Genomic DNA, 23,277 nt, shown 5'->3' with positions numbered 1-23,277 from the left:
GGTACTTACTCTTAGTGTGAGAAGAAACTCGTTGAAGTCTATTGTTCCATTTCCATCTTTATCGAATCTCTGGAAAAGCTCTTGTGCCTCTTCCTTTTCCATGACCACAGCATAATCATTTAGCCCCTTCACAAATTCTTTGAAATCAAGGGTTCGGTTGTTATTGTCATCCATAATTCGAAAGACTCTGAAAAAAAAAAAAAGATTAAAAATTAAAAAAATAAAACAGCCTGGACTACAGTGAAACCCTACCTCAAAAAACCAAAGTAAAAATAAGCAAAAAAGTATCTTTTAAAAAAAAGTATGAGGTGTGAGTATAAAAGATTCACAAAGAAAACCATTCCATTTCTTTCATATTTTTCTCTGTAACTTCACTGTCAAAATTAAAGACACTGAAAACAAACCTTTACAAACAGCAAGAGAGACAGAGAGAGAGAGAGAGGACTGTACTGCATGAGCCTAATTATATGGCATGTAAATAGTCTGGATCTTCACTCTCTCCCAAAGGTCCAGGAGTGAAGTTTTGGTTGCTATGTGATGTGGGTGCTATTGCAAGGTAGTCCTTGTAGAATGAAGGGGTTATTGCTACCTGGACCTTTCCTGTCTTCTGGTTCTTTGCTTCCCAGCCACCATGAGCTAAGTAGCTTTACTCCACCACACAGCCCCTGCTATGAGATACTGCCTTGCCACAGGCCCAAGATCAGGGGAGTTAATTGACCATGACTGAAACCTCTGAAACTGTGACCCAAGGTAAACTTTTCCTCCTGGTAATTTGTTTATTTCAAGTGTTTTATTGTAATAGAAATGATAACACATGCAACATTTTTTTCATGAATCTATCTTTACTAATAGATCCCCAGATCCCATACATTTCCCATTAAAGAGAAGCATAAAAGATAGATAAACCTATTGAATTCTATACTATCATATTTTTCATGTTAAGATCTCCAGAACCTAATATAAAGGGTAAACCATAGCTTATATTTTTTCAGCATATATCCACTGACTATATAAAATGTGTATATGCTATTTTAACTATAAAAAATCATAGAAATAGGCCTTATTACATCAAACTTTAGCTGATCATTCCAAACACATGATACCCATATCCTTTTCTATTCAAGGAATAATGTACCTACTCACTGTGTGCAGTTGTAATGCTTAATATATTTCCACCAGTCTCATCCCACTACATTGTATCCATATTATTGGCTCCACAGTTCCTTCCCCTCTATTACTCATTACTCCATTATTCCCCTTCATAGCCCTGACAATTTTCAATTTTTATGGCATTTGAACAGAAAGAATTCTCCAGTAGGAATTCCAAATTTTAAGATTGATTTCCAGTTCTCCTACTAAAGTTGTAGTGTGGTCTTGGACATAATTTGTAATTCTTCTGAATCTCATTTTTCTATGAAAGACTAGACTACTTACTCTTTGGTTTTCCTTTAGTGCTAAAATAATGTGTAATTTCCAGGTTACAACTTATCCCTTTGCTGATTTCATGTAAATATGGTAAAGTTTACTAAGTATGACATGAGAGCATGAAACCAGGACTATGTAGAGGGAAGAACAGAACCAGAAAGAGAAGGTAGAGGGGATAGGAAAAGACGGTGGAGAGAGAGGTAGATATAAGAAAGTATAAGAACATATAGGCATGAAAAGCAAAATGAAATTCATATTGTATGGTAATGTAAAAAGTAATTATAAATAAGTTAAAATGACAGATTATTATGCTTTTGTTCTTCATACTTCACTTTAAAATTTATAACGCACTTTAAATAAGTACATCACATAGAACTTGGACATAGGATCCATGACAGCAGAGACCCTTGGCTATTTTTCTTTTTCCTATAAGTTTACCGCATAGAAATCATTCTAGCAGTACTCATTGATGAGATGGGCAAATGAATAAATTATCCTGCTATGGGAAATGAGCTTATAATTCTCTTTGTAAAAGATAAGTATGAATTTGAAATAAATAATGTATCTAGAAAATGTCTTTTATTGTTCAACAAACCTCAACATTATTTGGGTGTCTATAAGTTGTCAAACATTGAACTAAGCCCTGTTAGGAAGAATAAAAAGGCAAATGAAACTGAGTATTTATTCTTAAGGAAATTATTTGGAAAAAATAAAGGAGAGAAAAAGACAGTGAAAAAGGATTGCATTATATGATTCTGAATGCATGTTCAGAAGATTCACCAGTCAATCAGTCACTGTGAATGATGGGAGGGAGGGGAGGTGCATTTCAGATCGTCCATAGTTGTTAAGACATTTCCAGGCCACCTGGCTGGGAAAATAGCTCAGCCATTCAAGGCACTTACTTTCAAAGCCTGCTGCCCTGAGGTTTGAGTTTCCCAATACTTACATAAAGCCAGAGGCATAAAGTGGCACATGCATCTGCAGTTTGTTTGCAATAGCAAGAGGCCTTGACGTACCTATACATCTTTATTTTCTCTATCTTTCTCTCTCCTCTCTCTCTCTCTTTCCCCCTCCCAAATAAATAAATAAAATTATTTTAGAAGGCTGGAGATATGGCTTACTGGTTAAGGTGTTTGCCTGCAAAAGCAAAAGAACTCTAGTTCAATTGCCCAGGACCCATGTAAGCCAGATGCCCAAGGTGATACAGGCAGCTGGAGTTTGTTTGCAGCTGCTAGAGACCCTGGTGCGCTTATTCTCTCTCTCTCCCCCTCTCTCTCTTTCTCCCTCTTTTTCTATTTCTCTCAAATAGATAAAAATAAAATATTTTAGAAAGCAAGAGAGAACTTACACTTTATTGAGTTTTAGAAATGTTATTGTATGGTTTTATGAGAAGTAATATCATCAAAACAAATTTAAGAAAATCCAAGAAATAACTGGTTGAACAAAGTGGAAGGCTGAAAACTTGGTAACCAATGAAGCAGAAATAATACTATGGTAAAAGCTCGGGGGATAAAAGGCTGAGTGTCTTCACATGAGCAACTGAGATGAAAATAGAGAAGAGATCTCAAGATACGGAAGTAGCGCCATCAGTGTGGTGGGCTGATAAAGATAATTCTTAAGTTTCCAGCTCAAGGAACTCTGTGTGTGGATAGCCCCTTTTACAGTAAGAGATGATGCATTTTGTTTTGTTTTGTTTTGTTTTGTTTTGTTTTGTTTTGTTTTGTTTTGAATCATAAATCAATGACCACAGATTCTTAGTAAGTAACCAGTTAACAAGGTAGCTGGAATCCTTTCTGTTAAGAGATATGAGTCAGAATTTGGGAGGGAACTTCCTGTCAAGGACGTGCAAGGGGCTAGGGGAATGGTAAATGTATCTCAGCAGAAGGGTAAGATTTAGAGTGGATTAAGATATTTGCAACAGAATTCCAGGACATTTTGGGCTACTGGAAATGTCTAAGAAAGAAATATAGACTGTTAAAAAAAAAAAAAAACACCAGAATGTTACTGTCAAGAAATGAAGGTGCACAAATAATAGTAAGTCATCTTGATATTGGCTAGAATATAGATTCAAGACAAGGTGAGAAGATTGTTCTACAAGCCTACACTTCACGGAATAATGAGTGTTCTGGAGGTTGGCAGATGGTAAACATTTTTAAAGTATTTTTTGTATTTATTTATGAGAGAGGGGGGTTAAGGAGAGAGAGGGAAAGAGAAAGAGAGTGAGTGCACCTGGGCCTCCAGCCACAGCAAACTCCAGACGGATGCACTACCTTGTGCATCCGGCTTATGTGGGTTCTGGAGAATCAAACGTGGGTCCTTAGGCTTTGCAGGCAAGTGCTTAGCCAGTCAGCCATCTCTCCAGCCTGATGGTAAATATTAACTAAAGAGATCCTTCAAAGACAAGACTGGTGGAGGGGAGCAATGTTTCCTGGGATCTAGGACGAGGAGGGAGGACATTGCTTATCTCTCGATAGACTCTAAGGCAGAGGTGGAGAGTGGGAGCTCACTACATAGTTGAGGAGAGACCTGGGGACACCTGTGCCAAAAGGAAGACTGAGGACATCAAGCAGAAAGGCCAGGGATGAGATGGTATCAGTTCACAGATGAAAGGCTGGGGTAGGTGAAGGTACAGTATCACCAGCAGGTGGTGCTGGCGAGGGCATCAGGAAGGATCCCATTGCACAGCCCAGTGAAGGGGAAGGGAACTCAGGTTCCTCTAGGGCTTGCAGTGAGAATGAGAGTGAGCCCAGGGTGTGAGAGATAGAGACTGGAACCTCACAATATCAATGGAAGCAGACTGCACTGTCCTGGCCTGGCTATTAGGATTCATGAACCACATCCTGGTCCCCAACTAGCTGAATTCAGTCTAAGAAGAACCTTCTGTATTTGTTTCCTAGGACTCCTCAAGGTGATATCCCAGGTGCCCAGTACCTGGTTAGAAGAGGAGCTTTTCAAACCTCTGGGTATGGGGTTGGAGTGCCCCGCCCTCAGCATCCTGCACTAACTTCTGAAAGATGTTGCTTCTCATACCATTGAAAGGACCATTTCAGGACATTTACTCGCTTACTAAGTCCTCCAAGGGCTCTAGGAATGCTTGTTCACCCATGAAGGCCTCAAAATGTATGCAATGCCCGGCACATGGCAGACACTTAATGTAGTTTGTCAAATGTGCAGGACCCGCCCGAGGCCCACAGATTCCTTTCCCCTTGTGCATCTCAGTCCTGAGGGTGACTTACACTGTCACAGAGCACGGAAGCAGGACTCATCCATCCCAAAGAAGCCTCAATTATCCACAGGCAACTCCATGCCCACAGAAGTGAGGGAGATATGACCGCCTGGGAGCGGACTCCAAATTCCTTAATTATAACTACACCGCTGTTTCTCCCTCTTCCAGCCCAGCTTTCGACGAGGGCCTCTTTCATTTCCTACCACGTGTTCCCACTCCCTAGGTAGTCTTCCCTCTAACTAAAATTGTCCCAGGCCCTCCCTGGTCTTGAAACAGACACCTTCTTTGTTGAATCTTGGATTAAGAACCAACAATTGTCACGGTGGACATTAGAAATCAATTCCACAAAACTATGTAGTTCATAGCTGAAGAACTGAGACCCTCAAAGGACATGATTTGCCTGAGATCATGAAGTCTGTCTGTACTGGTGTCACCTGGACATCTCCAGTCTTTCTATTCCCCCCCCCCCCCCGCATCCGATCCTACCTGCCTAGTCCTTTGATGCCAGCAGAGCCCCTGGCCAGGCACTGCAACCGCAGTCTTTCGATGGGATCCGTGGCCGTGGAGAGCTTTTTCTTGGACTGGATTGCCATCTCTCGATCATGGCGTGCCGTCCCTGCCATCTGAAAGGAGAACCCACGCGGCGTTAGTGCAGCTCGGGTCTCATTGACCAGCCGAGGCCGGCAAGCCACAGCAACGTCACTTGGAAGGAAATGTAGTTTGCGCCCTTTTGCATTCAGGTTCTTTCTCTTCTCATCAAACCTCCCAAATGTACCAGAATTTCCAGTGTTTAACTATGCTAATTGTGTGCCTGGCATGTTTATTTTGCACTTATCTAGTTGCAAAATGCCTGCTTCCCCCAGCTTTAAATAAATAGCCATTTCCTAATATGCTTTGAGCTGTGTATAACCTTCCTCCATCCATCAAAAGACATCCATATTGGGGAAGGGAAAAAGGACTTTAGGAGGGGCATGAGAAGGTACTAAGGAGACTGGATTTGAACGGATCATCTTATATGTACTGTGGAAATGACAGAAACCAGTTATTTTGAACAATTAATAGGAATTACTAATAAAAAGTTTAATTTGTTGGCACTTGCTTTTTAATAAATTTTATTTATTTACTTGAGATAGAGAAAGATAGAGAATGGATGCATCAGGGCCTCTAGTCACTGTAAACAAACTCCAGATGCATGTGCTACCTTGTGCATCTGACTTACATGGGTCCTGGGGAATCAATCCAAAGTCCTTTGGCTTTGCAGGCAAGCACATTGAGTGCTAAGCCATCTCTCCAACCAGGTACTAGCTTTGTTGCACCCATTGAATATGTTTTTATTTCAACTTCTCTATCCCTTAGACTCTACATTTAACATTCCCCTCCTTTGGTCTAAACACCGAATTCTGTTGCCTGTGCCTTCATTAAGAGTCTCAACACAGACACTAGTGATATTTACCAGGAACTCACACATTCTCTATGGTTAGCAGATTAGTACCTGTTAGCAACTAAAAAGGTTCATGGGAGGAGGGAGAGGTAAGCAAATGCCATCTCTCAGGCACACACACACACACACACACACACACACACCGTTCCTCCTGAGTGAACAGTGGCAGCCAGACTTGAGTTCTCACAGCTCTCACTTCAGTGGAAAGAGCCCAGGCCTGGGAGCCTGGAGAGTTTGTCCTCTTCCTGCCTCTTCAACCCTCCAAAAGTGACAGATAAGCCAGTATCACAGCCTCCCTTGTCTTCTGCATGTTGAACGGAAAGATTGGGTGAGATGATCTTTAGATTTCCCAACAATTCTCCATCAATTAGAGCAGAAAATTCTAGAAGCTACTTTATTGTGAATTGTGAATGGAATGAGAATAGGAAAGACATCAGGCCAGGTAAACAGAACAGTGTTCAAGGTGCAGGGGAGGAAATAATGTCAGAATAATTATGCCCTTAACTCAAGGGCGCCTCCCTAGCCAAATTCTGGCATTTCCTCCGGGGCCCTATAGGGACAAAAACATTTTCGTTAACGTCTTAGCCAGTAAACCTGATGCTCTTTCACAAGACCTGAAAGGTCACCCCAACAAGCCCTACAAATTACTCAAAATTTAACTTATGGGAAAGAGCATTTCACACCAAAACCTGAAGTGAAAACAAGCAAGTCAGAAATGTGCATGCTTACTTACCTTTCCCCACCTCTTGCACCCTGCTCACAGCCACTATACATCTCCTAGCCCTGTATTTGGATTCATCTGGATGGCCCATTAATGTATGTCACTCAAGTACATGTATTTAACATCTACTGAATAAAGAATGTTGCTGTACATGGCAAATACATACAATTTTATTTGTCAGCTTAAAACGATGCCCAGCACCTACTCATTCTGGCAAAATGGTTAGCTGAGGAAATGGAAATGAACTGGTTATTACTATGATGTATATTTCACAGGTAAATGAAGGGGTATACAGGGGAATTAGATATCTTCTATAGGTTAGGAAGCAGAACAGAGCGCAGTAATTCAGAGTGGCAGGATTGCAAGACTCAAAAGACGGTGGATGACATCTCCTCGTGTGGCAGAGATGAAAACCGGATTAGTTCATTTTCTCTTGCCATACTTAAATACAAGAGACAAGGCGCTGCAGTTACCCTTCTCGTTGCTGGGACAAAGCACATGACCAAAAGCAGCCAATGGGAAGAAGGGATTGATTTTGGCTTATAGTCTCCAGAGGAAGCTCCATGATAGCAGAAGGAAAAGCACAGCATGAGCAGAGGCTGAACATCACCTCGGCCACAGCATATGGAAAACAGTAGCAGGAGAGTGAGCCACACTAACACTGACGAGCTAAGAGCTGATAAACCTCAAGGTCCACTCCCCGCTCCACCAGCAGCACACCTCCTCTATCAAGGCTCCACCTACCAAATTGCCCTCAGCTGGGGAATCAAGCATTCAGAACACGTGAGTCTATGGGGGAACATGACCACACCGGGTAATTTATAAAGTTTATTTCGCTCATAGCTCTGGAGACTGGGAAGCCTAAGAGGACGCCAACAGCACCTGACCAACACCCAGGAGAGCCCCTTGCTGCATCATAGAGTGGAGGGTATCACATGCTAAGAGCAAGCTAGATCAAGTCCCCGTCCCTTCTCTAATAAAGCCATGTTGTTACCATCATGGTGGCCTTACCCTGGTGACTTCATTTAAACTATATCCCAAAGGTCCTACCTGCCAATACTGTTAACATGTGAACTTGAGGGTTAAGTTTCTAAGACATAATTCTTTGGAGTGGGGAGGGGCGGTGTTACATTAAAACTACAACAGGAAACAAGAATTGGGTTGGGTTGGGAAAATGACTTTCCTAAAAGTCTTGATCAGCAACAAACATTGGGAGTGCGAGCACACTTGGAAAGTATTATATAAGAAATTCAAGATAGCACTCTCTCATAGGAAGTCAAGAGAGCCTAGGAAGACAGGTCACGGGGAACCCAGCATTCCAACCACTTATCTCCCCTGAGGCGGGCCCTACCCAGAGGTGATACAGGCTGATACCTCTGGAACTAATCTGATAAATTCTGAGGCAAAAAAAAAAATTACATCTCCCTCCCCCACCCATGCCAGCCTACCATGATACTTGCAAAGCTCACATCAGCCGTTTTCCTCATCAGCAAGTAGCTACTATTGACTGGGTACTGTCTGCGCGCTGAGGCAGAGGGCAGGGCGTGAGGGATTTTCCCAGAGAAGCAAGCTCTTCAACAGTTTAGAATCTGAATCAGTTTCAGTTCTGAAACCCCATAGCAAAGCGGAACAGAAAACAAGGGTTGAAAACCTGGGCTTTAGAGGAAGATGGGATACAAGGTGGGTAACAGGCAAGCCTCCCAGATGTTTGCAGAACACACCAGGCAGTGCTGTCTCCCACCAGGATGCCACTGACGTCGGAGCGCCACAGTGCTATTCCTGGCTTGTGAAAGGTCCACCCTCTGGTGACAAGCAGGGGGAATCTGCCAGGCCTGTGCAATAAGGGGGCTGGAGAGATGGCTTAGTGGTTAAGGCATCTGCCTGCAAAGCCAAAGGGATCCCGGTTCAATTCTCCAGGACCCACGTAAGCTAGATGCATAAGAGGGCACATGCGTCTTGAATTTGTCTGCAGTGGCTAGAGGCCCTGGCGTGCCCATTCTCTCTATCTCTCTTTCTCTCAAATAAATAAATAAAATATTTTTAAAAAGAAAAAAAAAGAGGCTGACCTGGCCAGCGCACGTGCCTACAGCGCCACCATGCGTTGACACATCGTCTGCGCAGTGCCCGCCGCCAGGAGCGAAGCACAGGGGCAGAGAGAGAACCGACAGCATTTGCCACCTTGGGGAAGGAAGGGGGTTCCATCCCTAGACTGAGCCACAGCCCCTCACAATAGCACAGATATCAAGGCTTTGGCGTGAGGACTTTCTGAGGTGATATGAGGTCTGGTCTATCCGGTTACATGGAAGGAACACAATGTATTTTAAGATAAGCAAGTGTACCAAGTGCTTGGGCCCCAATGAGAGAGAGAGCAGTGAAAGCAGAGAAATAACCGCATAAGAGGCTGAAGAATAGGGATCCCGGAGGAGGGAGATGAAGAGGGGAGATTGGGTGGAGCGCTGGCAGGAGAAATGTGGGGAAAGATGAAACCAGACAGGTAAACAGGCACCTGGTCACAAAAAGCCGTGGTGGCGGGCGGGGATGTTGTTGGGCAAGTGAACCACGAGGGTTCTAGCAGAATGGAGAAGGAGGGACGAAATTGTATCCAAATGCTGCCGGGAGCGGATGGGCAGAGAGGAAGGAGTGGTATAAAATGGCAAGTGACAGGTAACAGACGGAGGGGACTCCGGCTGGCATCCGCGGTTCTTGCTTGTCACCGCACCTCCGTGGCAGGGGGAAAGGGACCTTCCCAGAGCAAACGACATGCAGAGGCGCCTGTAGACCTGAGGTTGAACCTGATGGCAGGAGGATCCCGCAGTAAAAGAGACCTCAGCCCCGGTCCTCGCGGAGGACGCGCAGTCCCGGCTGCCCTGGTGCAGAGCTGAGCGCCACGCTCAGAGCTCTCTGCCTGCATTGCAAGCGTCCTTGGAGGACGGATGTGGAAAACCGAAAATGCACAAAGGTCAGCTTCTGCATGCTTTTCTGGAGGGTCTGTTTGAGTTGATCCTTGGAGGGGTGCGGGACTGTCTGCGCAGCTGCTCTTTAAAGGGTTCCCTCTAGTGATAGTCAATTAGAATTCTCTCCGTTCCTGCCCCTCTCTGTCCCTCCCGCTCCTTCACCCCTTCTCTCCCCTTCTTTTCCTCCTTCCTTTCCTTCCTTCATATTCTGGCTTAAGACGCTGTACCCAACAACCAGCAAATAAACAGGTGGTTCTTATCATGAAAAAAACTGGTCCATGTGTCACACACCGAGCCCCAAATTTCACGTCCTCTTTGTTATAAAATCTCACAGAAAAATCTCACCCATCCTGGGGAAAAACTGAATGCTCCCTCTGACAAACAGGCAAGTGGACTGAAACAGTTCTATCCTGCTCGGCTACTTAAGAAAAAGGAGGTGGACTGTAAGGAAGCAGAGAGGGAAGGCCAGAATTGGGTAAATCAAGGCACTGCCAGAGACCTAAAGGACAGCCCAGGGAAGACTGGAAACACCTCAACCCTTGGAGCCTGGCTGTCAGGGTGTGCGCTGTGAGGGGTGCATTAGGTTTCATCTGGTCTAGGTTTCTGTCCATCTTTCCTTGGACTCCGCTGCTCTGGGTGCTGACCAACAGGAGTGATGTGTACCCCCAAAGGAACGGTCCTACTTAGGCAGTCACATCAACCCAGACCCCAGGAACAGCAGTGCCAAAGGCCTTTCCCTTGTCTTAATGCCACCAGGCTCATTTCCCTACAGCTAGGCTGTGTAATGGGTTTTTTTCCCTTAAGCGCATTTTAGGCATTTCTGTAATTGTTAAATATCTGTGCTATTTTCAGTAACAAGGGACCATAGGGTTGCTATAATGGTTTCCTGTGATTTTTTTTTTAAACGTTTTCTATGTTAAAAGGAGAAAGGAAAAAGAAAGGTAATATATACAGAGAGTGGGTGGCTGCTGATTAAACTAGAAGATCTTGGGGCTGGAGAGATGGCTTAAGGGTTAAGGTGTTTGCCTGAAAAGCCTGAGGACCCCAGTAGCCACATAAGCCAGATGCGTGCGTCTAGATTTCGCTTGCAGTGGCTGGATGCCCTGGCATCTACATTCTCTGTCGCTCTATCTGCATCTTGCTCTCTCTTTCTCTCTCTCTCTCTCTTTCTCACACACACACACAATGGATTAATAAAATTTAAAAAACTAGAAGAGCTTCAAGCTAGTTCTGAAAGGGGACAAACCGTGTTTGCCTTCCCTCAAGTCCTCACCCAAGCCACAGCCTTCCCCATCTCTGCTAGTTCAGGCTTCACCCTTAGCACCAGGGCTTTGACCCCACGTGGTGTAAGACCGCGGTGAATCCTCACAACTTATGTTGCCTGGGCATCCATTATGAAAACAAGTCTACTTTTCTCATCCCGGAAACAGGGCTGTCACACTTGCCAGGGGCTCCATTTCTACATCACACCAAACTGTCCTAAGTGAGAGCAGTGATCAGAGCCTAGAAGCCTCTCCCCTCCTGACAGACTGGGCTTCTCGCTTGGAAAGCACTCTGTAAACACACCCAGCTGCCCTTCACTCACATCCGGGCCGAACTGTCAACTGCTCCAGTACTGCAGCTTTAATTTAACTTTCTCAAACGGACTGTGAGGGCTGGAGACATAGCTTAGTGGTTAAGCACTTGCCTGTGAAGCCTAAAGACCCCAGTTCGAGGCTCGATTCCCCAGGACCCACGTTAGTCAGACGCACAAGGGGGCGCACGCATCTGGAGTTCATTTGCCGTGGCTGGTGGCCCTGGTGCGCCCATTTTCTCTCTCTCTCTCTGTCTTTCTCTCTGTCTGTTGCTCTCAAATAAATAAAGAAAAATAAACAAAACAAAATTTTAAAGGATGTAATGCCGATCCACTCATTTTCTCCTTTGGAACTAGATAAAAAATTGAAATGAAATATCATACAAGTTTGGGACAAACATACACCAGACATTTAAAGGAATTGCTGAGAAAATTAAATCAGCTGAACTAACTCCTGTCCATTCATCAAACTAGCTGTGATGACATGGTCAATGTCAAAAGCCTATGGTGTCTCAATAAGTATGCCTTGCGGGTTGGAGAGATGGCTTGGTGGTTAAGGTGCTTGCCTGCAAAGCCAAAGGTCCCAGGTTTGACTTCCCAGAACCCACATATGCCAGATGCACAAGGGGGTGCATGCATCTGGAACTGGTTTGCAGTGGCTGGAGGCCCTGGCACGCCCATTCTCATCCCACCCCCTCTCTCTCTCCCTGCATATTTCTGTATCTCTCTCTCTCAAATTAATAAATAAAATTATAATATAATATAAAAATAAGTATGCCCTTTAGCCGGGCATGGTGGTACACACCTTTAATCCCAGCACTCAAGAGGCAGAGGTAGGAGGATTGCCGTGAGTTCAAGGCCACCCCTAGACTACATAGTGAATTCCAGGTCAGTCTGGGTTAGCAAGACACTACCTTGGGGGGGGAAGTGTGCCTTTATAAGCTGCCTCTCTAGAATAGATATTTCATTTCATTCGTTCACAGATGGGTAATTTATGAAGAATAGAAATGTATTCCCCACAGTTCTGGAGGCTGGATGTCCAAGATGTTCAATGTGGATTTTGGAGGTACACAAACATTCAAGCTATAGAATCCGATGTGTAGCATGGCCTTGAAGGAGGCTAAGAAGTAAATAAATATAGTCTCCCTCTAAGGCTAAAATTAAAGTCTCAGTTTGGAAAAGTTCAGCAAAGTTCCGTGTCAAATGTTATTGGCATGCCACAAACTATTCACCATCAAAACCCACCCAAGTTCAACAACTAAGCATATCCCCAGCCATGCAAAGCACTGACCTAATTATAGTATAATTTGAAAGTTGCCAACCAGGCATGAGTTCTTCTGTAAGACATTGGATGGTGTCTGTAGACACTGTCAGGTGTTACAAGGGGATGGGGGATATTGTTTTGGAACCTAAGGAACAGGAGTCACGAATGCTGATAATCCTGAAACAGACCCTGTCAGTTGCCTCTCTGCTCTAGTCACAGTGTCCTTTGCCATACAAAAGCTTTGTAATCTCATGAGGTCCAGAGGTTGATCTGTGGTTTTATTTCCTGAGCAATTGGGTTATCTTCAAAAAGTCTTTGCCAAAGGCTGGATAGATGGTTAGCAGTTAAGCGCTTGCCTGTGAAGCCTAACAACCCCAGTTCAAGGCTCAATTCCCCAGGACCCATTTTAGCCAGATGCACAAGGGAGCACACACATCTGGAGTTCGTTTGCAGTGGCTGGAGGCCCTGGTGTGCCCATTCTCTCTCTCTCTCTCTTTCTCTCTCCCTCCCTCCCTCCCCCCCCCCCCTCTCTCCCCCTATTTCTCTGTCTGTCACACTCAAATAAATAAATTTTTTAAAAAGTCTTTGTCAAGACCAATATGTTGAAGGGTTTCCCCTAATTTTTCCTCTAGCAGCCTCAGAGTTTCAGTAGACCCTGACAACAAAGAATTGTCCATCCCAAAATTCCAGTGGTGCTGAGGTTGAAAAGCCCTCCATAGGGAAAGGTCTGGAAGCAACGTGAAGATCTCCTTCTCACCAAACTCAGTAAAACGAGGCATGAGGATGTGCAGGTTAATGATTCCAGGTAGTATTTATGCATATCTCGGTGTCTAAATCCGGGTATGAGACAGCCAAAGTCAACCTAAAAGGAGTGTGACATTCTAAGGAAATGCTCTAACAGAGCAGAGTGTCCAATAGCAACTTAAGAGAGTTGGTATATCAACAACTATGAAGCCTTTGGCCCAGTGCTTTTTCCATCAACGCACTGCCCCCATGTCACGGGTTCTGCTGCAGATGGCCACCTTCCTACTGGAAGTCAACAGAGACGCGGAGGCCCAGGTCACTGTTCTCTGAGAATGTGCCACTAGGGAGTAGCAGAGCCACAGCTGAGACGATGATGCCGAGATGTTGAGAAGCTGCCTTGGTAGTTCTAAGGAGGTGTATGATATAAGATGGAGATGTAGAAAGATTGCAACATGTCACCCAAGTAGGAAGTGGGAGGAGCCAGGCCACTGCCAGGTCTGAGCACGAGCCCTCTCTCCCATCTCATGTCCCTCCATGGGTTTTCCAGCCTCAAATGGTGTATGGAAACTCATGGTTCAAATGAGCAGTTTTACTTCACCTCTTCCTCTTACACCAGCACTTTTTCTGTTTCTTTTTTTTTTTTAAGTAATATATAAGACTATGTATTTTGTTTGTTTTATTTGGGGGGGGGGTTGTAGTTTGGTTTTGTTTTTACAAAACTCAGAACTCCAATACTGATTACTTTCCTTGATGTTTGATTACTATTTCCCACAGACTCTTTTTAAAATTTAATTCTGCCCAGTATGAACATATGTATTTGGTGTTTGTTCAGATCACCAAATTCCACATGCTGCTTAATTTGCAACAGTATCCAATGTATAGTTAAGTGACATAAGCACACTGTGGGAATAAGATGTCACTGAAATCTGCCACCTTACCAGAATTTCCCTGCCCCAAAATGCATGTCCTCAAATGTTTGAAATTCACGTTGCAGGCACCACCATCCATACACGTTTCCCCAGATCCTATTTCTGCTAAATCACACTCTGTTATTCTTTCTGCTGCTAGGGCTGAGAATTAAATCCTCACATTAATGTTCGTGAAAGGACATACTGTAAAAAGAACTGTGCTCATCATAAAGTGTTTACATTGTCACTTCAACTTCTTGATGTTTCATTTCTTTCATTCAGCCAGCCTTGGGACTCCTGCTAGCAGGTGAGGAAGCCATACTTAAGGAGCTGCTAGGGCCGAGAGCACAATGATTAAGGGGACATTAAGTCTCAAGGTCATGCAAAAGTCAACCTTACATTGGTCCAAGCCTGGGAGAGAGTCTATCCAGAAATAGGGTGCCACTGGCCTTACCTTCTTCTTGAATCTTTACTCACTATGCTTATGAAATACTTATTACTGACCATGCAATAGCCACCGATGAGAATGCCATGGTTTCAGCCCTTGGAAGTTAATATCCCCAGGGATGGCTCTGCTTTTTTTTAAATATTTTGTTAATTAATTAATTTATCTATTTGAGAGCACCAGACAAAGAGAGAAACAGGCAGAGAGAGACAGAGAGAGAATGGGCACGCCAGGGCCTCCAGCCACCGCAAACAAACTCCAGACGCGTGTGCCCCCTTGTGCATCTGGCTAATGTGGGTTCTGGGAAATCAAGCCTCGGACCAGGTACTTAGGCTTCATAGGCAAGCGCTTAACTGCTAAGCCATCTCTCCAGCCCATGGCTTTACTTTTTGATTGGACTGAATATTGGCTAATCCGAAGGTCATTCTGTGGCCCACTTTCTCTCCTGCAATCCACTTTCAGCTGCTTGCCCTATGTCGCAGCCAGCTTCACGTTGTTTGCATGAACTTTTAAACCAGGCACAGTTTATAGGAGGAATGGAATTCATTTGAAGCTTACAGATGCAGGAGAAGTTCCATGATGGCAGAGGAAGCTGGCCCCTTTTCACAGATCCAAACACAGAGAGAAAAAACAACCATGGGCAGCACAAGCAAACCCACTCCAGGAACTCAGGCAGAACTCGGGCACTTGGCATGAGTTTAGCATTCCAAATCCAGTCCCATGCCTTAGGGTTGGACTCTCGGATCTTCCTGCCATAACACCAAGGTATAGGCTTGAATAAAACTCTTGAGTCTATTGATCCATTCAAACTACCACACCCTCGAACAAGCTCGGGACAAGAAGACACAGACGAAAGCGTGGAGGACTCTGGAATTACTCTCCTATCTATTTTGCCTTATTCCTGCCTGGAATTCAAATATGATGTCTGAGTCTGTGGTAGCCTGTCTCTAGTCATAGGGGGAGGGCCAGGAAAATCACAGACACAGCCTTCCACTTCAGAACTCACACGCCCTGTGCCACTTACCCAATGTCAGCAACTTCCTGACTTTTCTGTTATTTGCAGCCAAAAACATTGCCAAGTGATACGAGGTGCAACAGTTTATTCCTGCAGTGGCCCTACGTTGGTTGATCCCTGGGTAAAAAACAACCAGATATCCAGTGAGTCACTCCATTATAGATTCTACTCTCGATAGAAATTCATCGTCAGTTATCAGCCTCACCAGCACTTTAGAACTTAGAGAGAGAAAACTGTCCAACGTGATATCCAAGGGCTCATGCGACTGACGTTATGTGGCGGGGATCCGGGTTTAATGCAACAGAGCCGAGTGGTGGATCTTGGTACCATCAAGCCATGTGCAGGGATTGCATGAGCAGCACTTTCCTCGCTCTTCCTTCTCCACCTAACTCTCTCTGAGCCTGAGCCTTAAGTCTCTGGAGGTTTGATCAGGAAATGTGGAATCAAGTCAGCTGCAAAGTCCTTAGAGAAACTGAGTAAGAAGATAGCTAACCTGTGTTAAAGGCAAGAGGATATATACAGCTGGATTTCTGTACAAAACACTAAATAGATGAATGTAATCAAGACAAAAGAAAAATAAAATGTAATCTTCCAACCTCCCTTTGTTGCAATAACTATATGCTTAGAGACAGCCAACTTTCAAATATCCACTTTTCATGGTCCATGGAGACTTGTTTTCAGGCAATAACTTTAAGCCCGCGACAAGGACAAAGTCTTTTCGTCGCCCTCTCTAGACACAGGATTCATTTGTCTCTTTAATATTCAGTTTGTAGCCACACAGAAATCCAGCTAATTATTTGCATGCTAAGTAGTCCTAACTGATAATTCCAGAAAAACAAGACATGTTAGTGAACAGAAATCCACTGGCCTAGTGGCAATACTGAAGTTCCTGATGTATCTATCTCTGACCTGTCCAGTACTCAGAGCAGACACAGATCACTGTCTCTGAAAGGGAGAGATTTACTCTCCTCTCACCTAAAAGAAAACTGGAGTCAGAACAGTCCTTAGAGTCCCAAGACACAATATCTGTCCACCTTCCAACGCTTTAATCCTCAAAGCAGATTAAGGGTACACGCTAACGAAAGAAGCCCGAGCCACCGTGCCCACACTCCAAGCAGAAAGTGAATATTCCCCATCTATATACAGCAGCACTCCACTGAGGCATTCCCATAAGGTTCATTGAGCCCCTTCCCCGTAAATCTCACCGACCACTGTGATGATCGAGGCCGAGAACCCCAACTGTTGGCTGAGTACTGCTCTACTCCCAAAGTTCTGTCCCTAAGAAGAGGAGCTTGGGTAGCAAGCTGGCAACCTACAGTTTCTGCCACTACTAACAGAAGATATGATTGTCTGCAACAGTAAGAATGTGGGCCAGGGCTCGCTTCGGCAGCACATATACTAAAATTGGAATGATACAGAGAAGATTAGCATGGCCCCTGCGCAAGGATGATGCACAAATTCATGAAGCATTCCATATTAAAAATAAAAAAGGTGGCCCAGGTGTGGTGACACACACCTTTTTTGCAGGACTTGGAAAGCCAAGCCAAGGTAGGAGGTTCACTGTGAGTTGGAGGCCACTCTGAGACTACAGAGTGAATTTCAGGTCAGCCTGGGCTAGGAGTGAGACCCTACCACGAGAAATAAGAAATAAATAAACAAATGAAAGAAAGTAAGAATGTGGCGCCTCCGGAATATCTGATTCCTCAGTACCAGAGCTTAAAGCTAAGGTAGACATACGGAGCAAGCACCCAGGCGAGAAAGACTGAGGAGGAAAAGGTGACACTGACGATTTCCCACTTCCCAACTTCAACACTCCACAGGCAAATATGGAGAATTCCCTGAGTGCACAAAAACATAACCTAAAATCATCCAGACCCAAAGACATCAAACCAAATCCCATAGGCCTGGTTTGGCCTTCCACCTGGTTTTCTAAATGAAGTTTCATTGGAAATCGGCCATGCACAGTTGTTGACATAGTGCCTATGGCTGCTGTCATGCTACAACCACAAAGCTGAAACATTGTTTCAAAGACCTTTTGGCACAATGTCTAAAATATTTATTATCTGCTTTATAGAGAAACAATCTGTCAACCCTGGAGCTATGGAAAAGACAAGAATAAGGGCAAAAGGAAATATCACTGGGTACACTCTGTCAGGTTCGCCTGCTGAAGGAGTGGATCATGTCTTATAGATTATCCTCACATTACAGGGAAATCAAGACATTGGCTACTAAAGTCAAGAATATCTATTCCCAGGCTGGAGAGATGGCTTAGTGGTTAAGGCACTTGTAGGTAAAGCCTAAAGACCCAACTTCGATTCTGTAGTACCCACATAAGCCAGATGCACATGGTGGTGCATGTGTCTGGAGTTCATTTGCAGTGGCTAGAGGCCCTGGCATACCCATTATTTCCCTCCCTCTCTCTCTGTCTCTCTCTGTCTCTCTCTCTCTCTCTCTTTCCCTCTTCCTTCCTCTTTCTTTCTCTAATGAATAAAACATTTCTTTAAAAAAGAATTTCAGGGCTGGAGAGATGGCTTAGCAGTTAAGTGCTTGCCTGTGAAGCCTAAGGACCCCGGTTCGAGGCTCGGTTCCCCAGGTCCCACGTTAGCCAGATGCACAAGGGGGCGCACGCGTCTGGAGTTCGTTTGCAGAGGCTGGAAGCCCTGGCGCACCCATTCTCTCTCTCTCTCCCTCTATCTGTCTTTCTCTCTGTGTCTGTCGCTCTCAAATAAATAAAAAATAAAAAAAATATTTAAAAAAAAAGAATTTCAGGTGGAGTCAGTGTGGAGCAGAGTTGGACAAGCAATTCTCTCTCAAATAAATGAATAAAAAAGAAATGCTTAACATAGTTCAATTTATGTGTTCACTCTTCTCAGAGACAGGCTGTAATGTACAGGCAAAAACATGTATACCCACGACATACCAGGATCAGCAGATGTCATTCAACTTTTTCTTGAATTATAGGCAGACTTTCAAAACCCCTAAACTCTCCTTTTTTAAAAAAAATATTTTTAAGATTCCATCTCACTCCTGGCAGATTGGCCACCATCATGAAAACAAATGATCATAAATGTTGGCGGGGATGTGGAAAAAAAGGAACCCTTCTGCACTGCTGGTGGGAATGCAATCTGGTCCAGCCATTGTGGAAAACAGTGTGGAGGTTCCTAAAACAGCTAGAGATTGATCTACCATATGACCCAGCTATAGCACTCCTAGGCATATATCCAAAAGACTCATCACATTTCCTTAGAAGTACGTGCTCAACCATGTTTATTGCTGCTCAATTCATAATAGCTGGGAAATGGAACCAGCCTAGATGTCCATCAACAGATGAGTGGATAATGAAGATGTGGCACATTTATACAATGGAGTTCTACTCAGCGGTAAAGAAAAATGAAGTTATGAAATTTGCAGAAAAATGGATGGACCTGGAAAGTATTATACTAAGTGAGGTAACCCAGACCCAGAAAGCCAAGTGCCACATGTTCTCTCTCATATGTGGATCCTAGCTACAGATGACTGGGCTTCTGTGTGAGAATGAAAATACTTAGTAGCAGAGGCCAGTAAGTTAAAAAGGAGACATAAAGGGTAGAGAAAGGAAGGGAAGAGGGTACTTAATAGGTTGATATTGTATATATGTAATTACAATGATTTTAATGGGGAGGTAATATGATGGAGAATGGAATTTCAAATGGGAAAGTGTGGGGGTGGGGAGGGAGGGAATTACCATGGGATGTATTTTATAATCATGGAAAATGTTAATAAAAATTAAAAATAAATAAATAAATAAATAATATTTTTATTTATTCACAAGGAGAGATTGAGGAAAGAATGGCCATGCCAGAACCTCTAGCCTCTGCAAACGAACTCCAGACACATGCACCACCTTGTGCATCTGGCTTTATGTGAGTACTGGGGAATCAAATTTGAGTCATTAGCCTTTGCAGACAAGTGCCTTAACCACTAAGCCATTTCTCCAGCCCTAAACTCTACTTTTTCTGTGCTGTTAGTCAGATATTCCCTCCAATAATCTCAGAGGTTAGTTCTAACCTCTACACTTTATCCTGAAAGTCACAGAAAAATTGAAGTCACCAGATATGAAGAAATTCACTTCACCTTCCTCCAAATCCAGAGGTTCTAGCTCTCTGAGACCATCCCAAGCTCAGTCTCCCTCCCTCTGAGGAGTGCTAGACTTCTACCCAAAGAAACCCTCTCCACCTGCAGCAGAGATGCGGGGCCCTCTTACATGCTCAGTCGTGAGTTCTGCCTCTTCCTCCTTTCTAACAGCTCCTACCTTAGTTCATGAGTTCACTGTAGATGGCTTAGCGGTTAAGGTAGTTGCCAGCAATGCCAAAGGACCTTGATTCAGTTACCCAATGATCATTTAAAACCATATGCACAAGGAGTCGCATGCATCTGGAGTTCATTTGAAGTGGCTGGAGGCCCTGGCATGCCCATTCTCTCTGTCTGTCTGTCTCTCTCTCTCAAATAAATAAATAAATAATGATTCCATTTTCTCCCTCAATCTGAGACATTCTCTAGCTCTCAGACTCCTTCCCAGCTTCAAGGTTCTCATGCCTGGTTCCCAGTGCAGTCCACGGGGCTGTGGTCCACGCTGCCATCCCAGTGAACACAGGCTCACTTGGCCAGCCACTGCCCCCCTGAGCTATGGGCTGCAGTCATCACTTTCCCCAGCAGCTGATTCTGCAGGTCACGCTTTTCTTTTTAAATTCTTCTCCCACTGTCACTGAATCTAACATTGCCCTCTCTTTCTTCCTCCTACTTCGTTTCTTCCTACTTGTTGTCCACTCTTTAAGTGGTGCAGTGTCCTCGCCTGCCATGGCTAATGGTCTCCTTGCTGTCACCCTCGCCCGTGGTGAACTCAGCCATAGCCACCATCGTGACCCCCAAGCTTCACAGCCAAATTCCTCATGTCCTATGAAGCATATGTGCTCGAATGACCTACAGACACTTCCAGTTTGATGTGACATAACCATACTAATTACCTTTCTTCCTTATTCTTTGCCTCAGGAAAGAGGAACGCCATTTACCTGGGTCATTCATTGAATGCTATTGTACTCACTGTGTTTGGTCAGTGGCTCTGTGGGGCTGGTTGACACCATGACTCGTTCTGCGTCTGTCCCAGGCCTGCTCAGCTCTCATTTCCACTGTGGCACTTGTCTTCCATCTGGCTCCCTGCCTCTAGCCTTAGTCCCTCCAGCTCAGCCTTCAGAGCAAACTTTATCAAAGGGGAAACCTGAATTTCACACTTTAGTTTAAAGCAATTTAGTGGTTACCCACTAAGTGAAAAATCTTCATCATCTAGGTTCATGCACCAGTCAGTCTGCTTTCCAGAAACCCTAAAGGCCGCTCAAAATATATTCTGCATCTCTTCTCACATGCTCCAAACATCACAACGTTCTAGACCTAAGTCCCTTTGGAAACACAGTCACATTTCAGGAGCAGACCCCCGCATGAGGCTGCATCAGTCTGGCAAATCCTTGGATAATCACTGTGGTGAGACCTCACGAATCACTTCTGCCAGGGTAAATAACTAGGGACGCCCTTTCAGTGGTCTTTTTCAAAACCCAAATAGCATCCTTACACCAAAACGTAATTCTCTGTTTTCAGAACTGCCAGCCCTGATAGCTTTTAAGGTCCTCACCAGCACTTACCATGGTGCTGCCAAATAATCAGAATTAATCATATCTGACAATTGTTAACAGAAAATAAACACTAACGAAAGAAACATAAATCTCAATATTTAATGCTCACAATATAATACCAAAAGGAAATTTTTTGTGATTGGAAGATTTTTGAGGAAACAAAAGATTTTTAAAAACCTAACACTAGGAATGAATTTTATCGGTTTTGCATAGTTTAAGTACACTCCAGACCAAAGACCTAAGATGGAGGAGGGGGAGCAAGCAGAGGGAGACAGAGAAGAGAGATGGAGAGAGAATGCACATGCCTGGGCCCCTTGCCCCTGCAAACGAACTCCAGATGCATGTGCCACATTGTGCGTCTGGCTTTACCTGGGCACTGGGAAAACGAGGTCTTTAGGCTTTGCAGGTAAGCACCTTAACCACTGAACCATCTCTCCAGCCCCCTACCTCATCGTTAATCAGGTCACCTGTGGTGGAATTCTGAACAGGCCATGTCAGCGCTCTTTAGTAAGAATTCTGATATTTGTTCTCGTTCCATCATCACTTCAGCAAGATGTGACAGAAAACGGCACAAACTCATCCCACAGCAATTTGAAGAAAGCTCTGTCTTGCTGTGGCTTTGTGATTTGTAGACAGATGTCTTTGAAGTTCGGTTGTATCTGTGGCCATTAATATAATTACAGAAATTCACTCAAATACTTCGAGTTCAAATACCCAGTGCATAAACAGGATCCAATAGCATGTATATTCTGAATTTTATTTTCTCTAAAGGTCTCTTTACAGAGACCTTAAAAACCTCTCCTACTACCAAATTATTTCCTCTAAGCACTGACAGCCTAGTGATGGCTTCTCCAGGCTCAAGAACTCTAATTGGCTTGTAGCTTTTTTTTTAAGAGATTATCATCTACTGTCTCCTTAGTCAAAATGAAAGAAAAGTGATCAAGTAACTAGAATAAACCAGAACATCGATTTACCTGAAATGCTAACCTGTTGCCACCAGCTGCTTCACACTGAAACTATGGACGCGGGCTCCAGCATCTGGGGACTCTGTCCCCTCCCTCTTACCTGTGTTCCTCAGGTGCACTGGTCCAACTAAACCTTAGTGCTAATTGGATGGCCCGGGAACAAGGCAGCAGGCTCGTGGGCTGATTGGCTCAGGTCACTGCCAATCTTTTTGCAGACCTTGCCTTTTCTCGAGTTTACGCTTCTGTTTCCCAGGAAACCCCAGTGACTGAAAGCCCAAGCTACTTGCTCTGGGAAAGGAAAAAAAAAAAGAAGTTTTTTCTAGCAATTGTTTGGTTTCTAAAGCAGCATCAAACTTGCCTCCCACGTTTTATGCGGAAATGTTCAGCCGACGTTTGCACTGAGTGCCTTGGGAAGCCCCTTCCTCCCCTGCCGTCGGTGGAAGGCTCCCACACACTCCCAAGGGTGAGGCATGAACCGCAGCTCTGGAGCAGCCACGGGTAATTATAGGTGATTCAGTGTCCTCTGATTTTCTCCGCATTCATACACTGGCAAGGTGCCTCTCCCACTGTTCTTTGGTTCCTAGTCCCTGTTTTAATCCCCTTTGTTCTCTTTTTGCTTCTCTGTTCTCTAACCACCTGCCCTTGACAATGCTTTGTTTTGTTTTTCAGACCAAATGCAATGTAGTGATTTGGTGCGACAGAAAGTACCTGTATTAGTCCGTATTTTCTAGAAGAACTGAATCTATAAAATGAAGTGATATTAAAAACGGGGATTTATTGAAGTCATATATAGCGGTCCAAAACTAGCTGCATGAGAGTCAAGGAACCTACCTGTAGCCGCTCAGTCCACGTGGCTGGGTGCATCAGCAGTCCCCATCCAACACTGAAGGTCTGAGGCCTCCTGGAGAGTCAGCGGCTGGTCTTCAGTCCACA

General features: G+C 44.3%; 1 protein-coding gene and 1 non-coding gene across 4 annotated transcripts in view; one reads left to right on the top strand and one right to left on the bottom strand.

Moving 5' to 3' along the window:
• Capsl (calcyphosine like) overlaps nucleotides 1–22,489 on the bottom strand; it is a 35,915-nt gene extending 13,426 nt beyond the window's left edge. For 2 of the 3 annotated variants that reach the window (XM_045133025.1, XM_045133024.1), the window contains exons 1-3: nucleotides 22,354–22,432; nucleotides 5,138–5,274; nucleotides 10–187 (exon numbers count right to left, since the gene is read on the bottom strand). In XM_045133025.1, coding sequence (XP_044988960.1) covers nucleotides 10–187; nucleotides 5,138–5,274 — 315 coding nt within the window. In that variant the 5' untranslated portion in view covers nucleotides 22,354–22,432. The other variant, XM_004652510.3, reaches the window with a different exon arrangement.
• Nucleotides 17,091–17,197, top strand: LOC123454276. The gene has a single exon (XR_006633261.1). It is a non-coding gene; the product is annotated as a U6 spliceosomal RNA (small nuclear RNA).
• Nucleotides 22,490–23,277: the final 788 nt, after the last annotated feature.

This window comes from Jaculus jaculus, chromosome 13 (genome assembly GCF_020740685.1).
Source record: "Jaculus jaculus isolate mJacJac1 chromosome 13, mJacJac1.mat.Y.cur, whole genome shotgun sequence".
NCBI lineage: Eukaryota > Metazoa > Chordata > Mammalia > Rodentia > Dipodidae > Jaculus > Jaculus jaculus.
The sequence above is the reverse complement of the archived record's forward strand: the minus strand, read 5'-3'. Positions and strand labels throughout refer to the sequence as shown.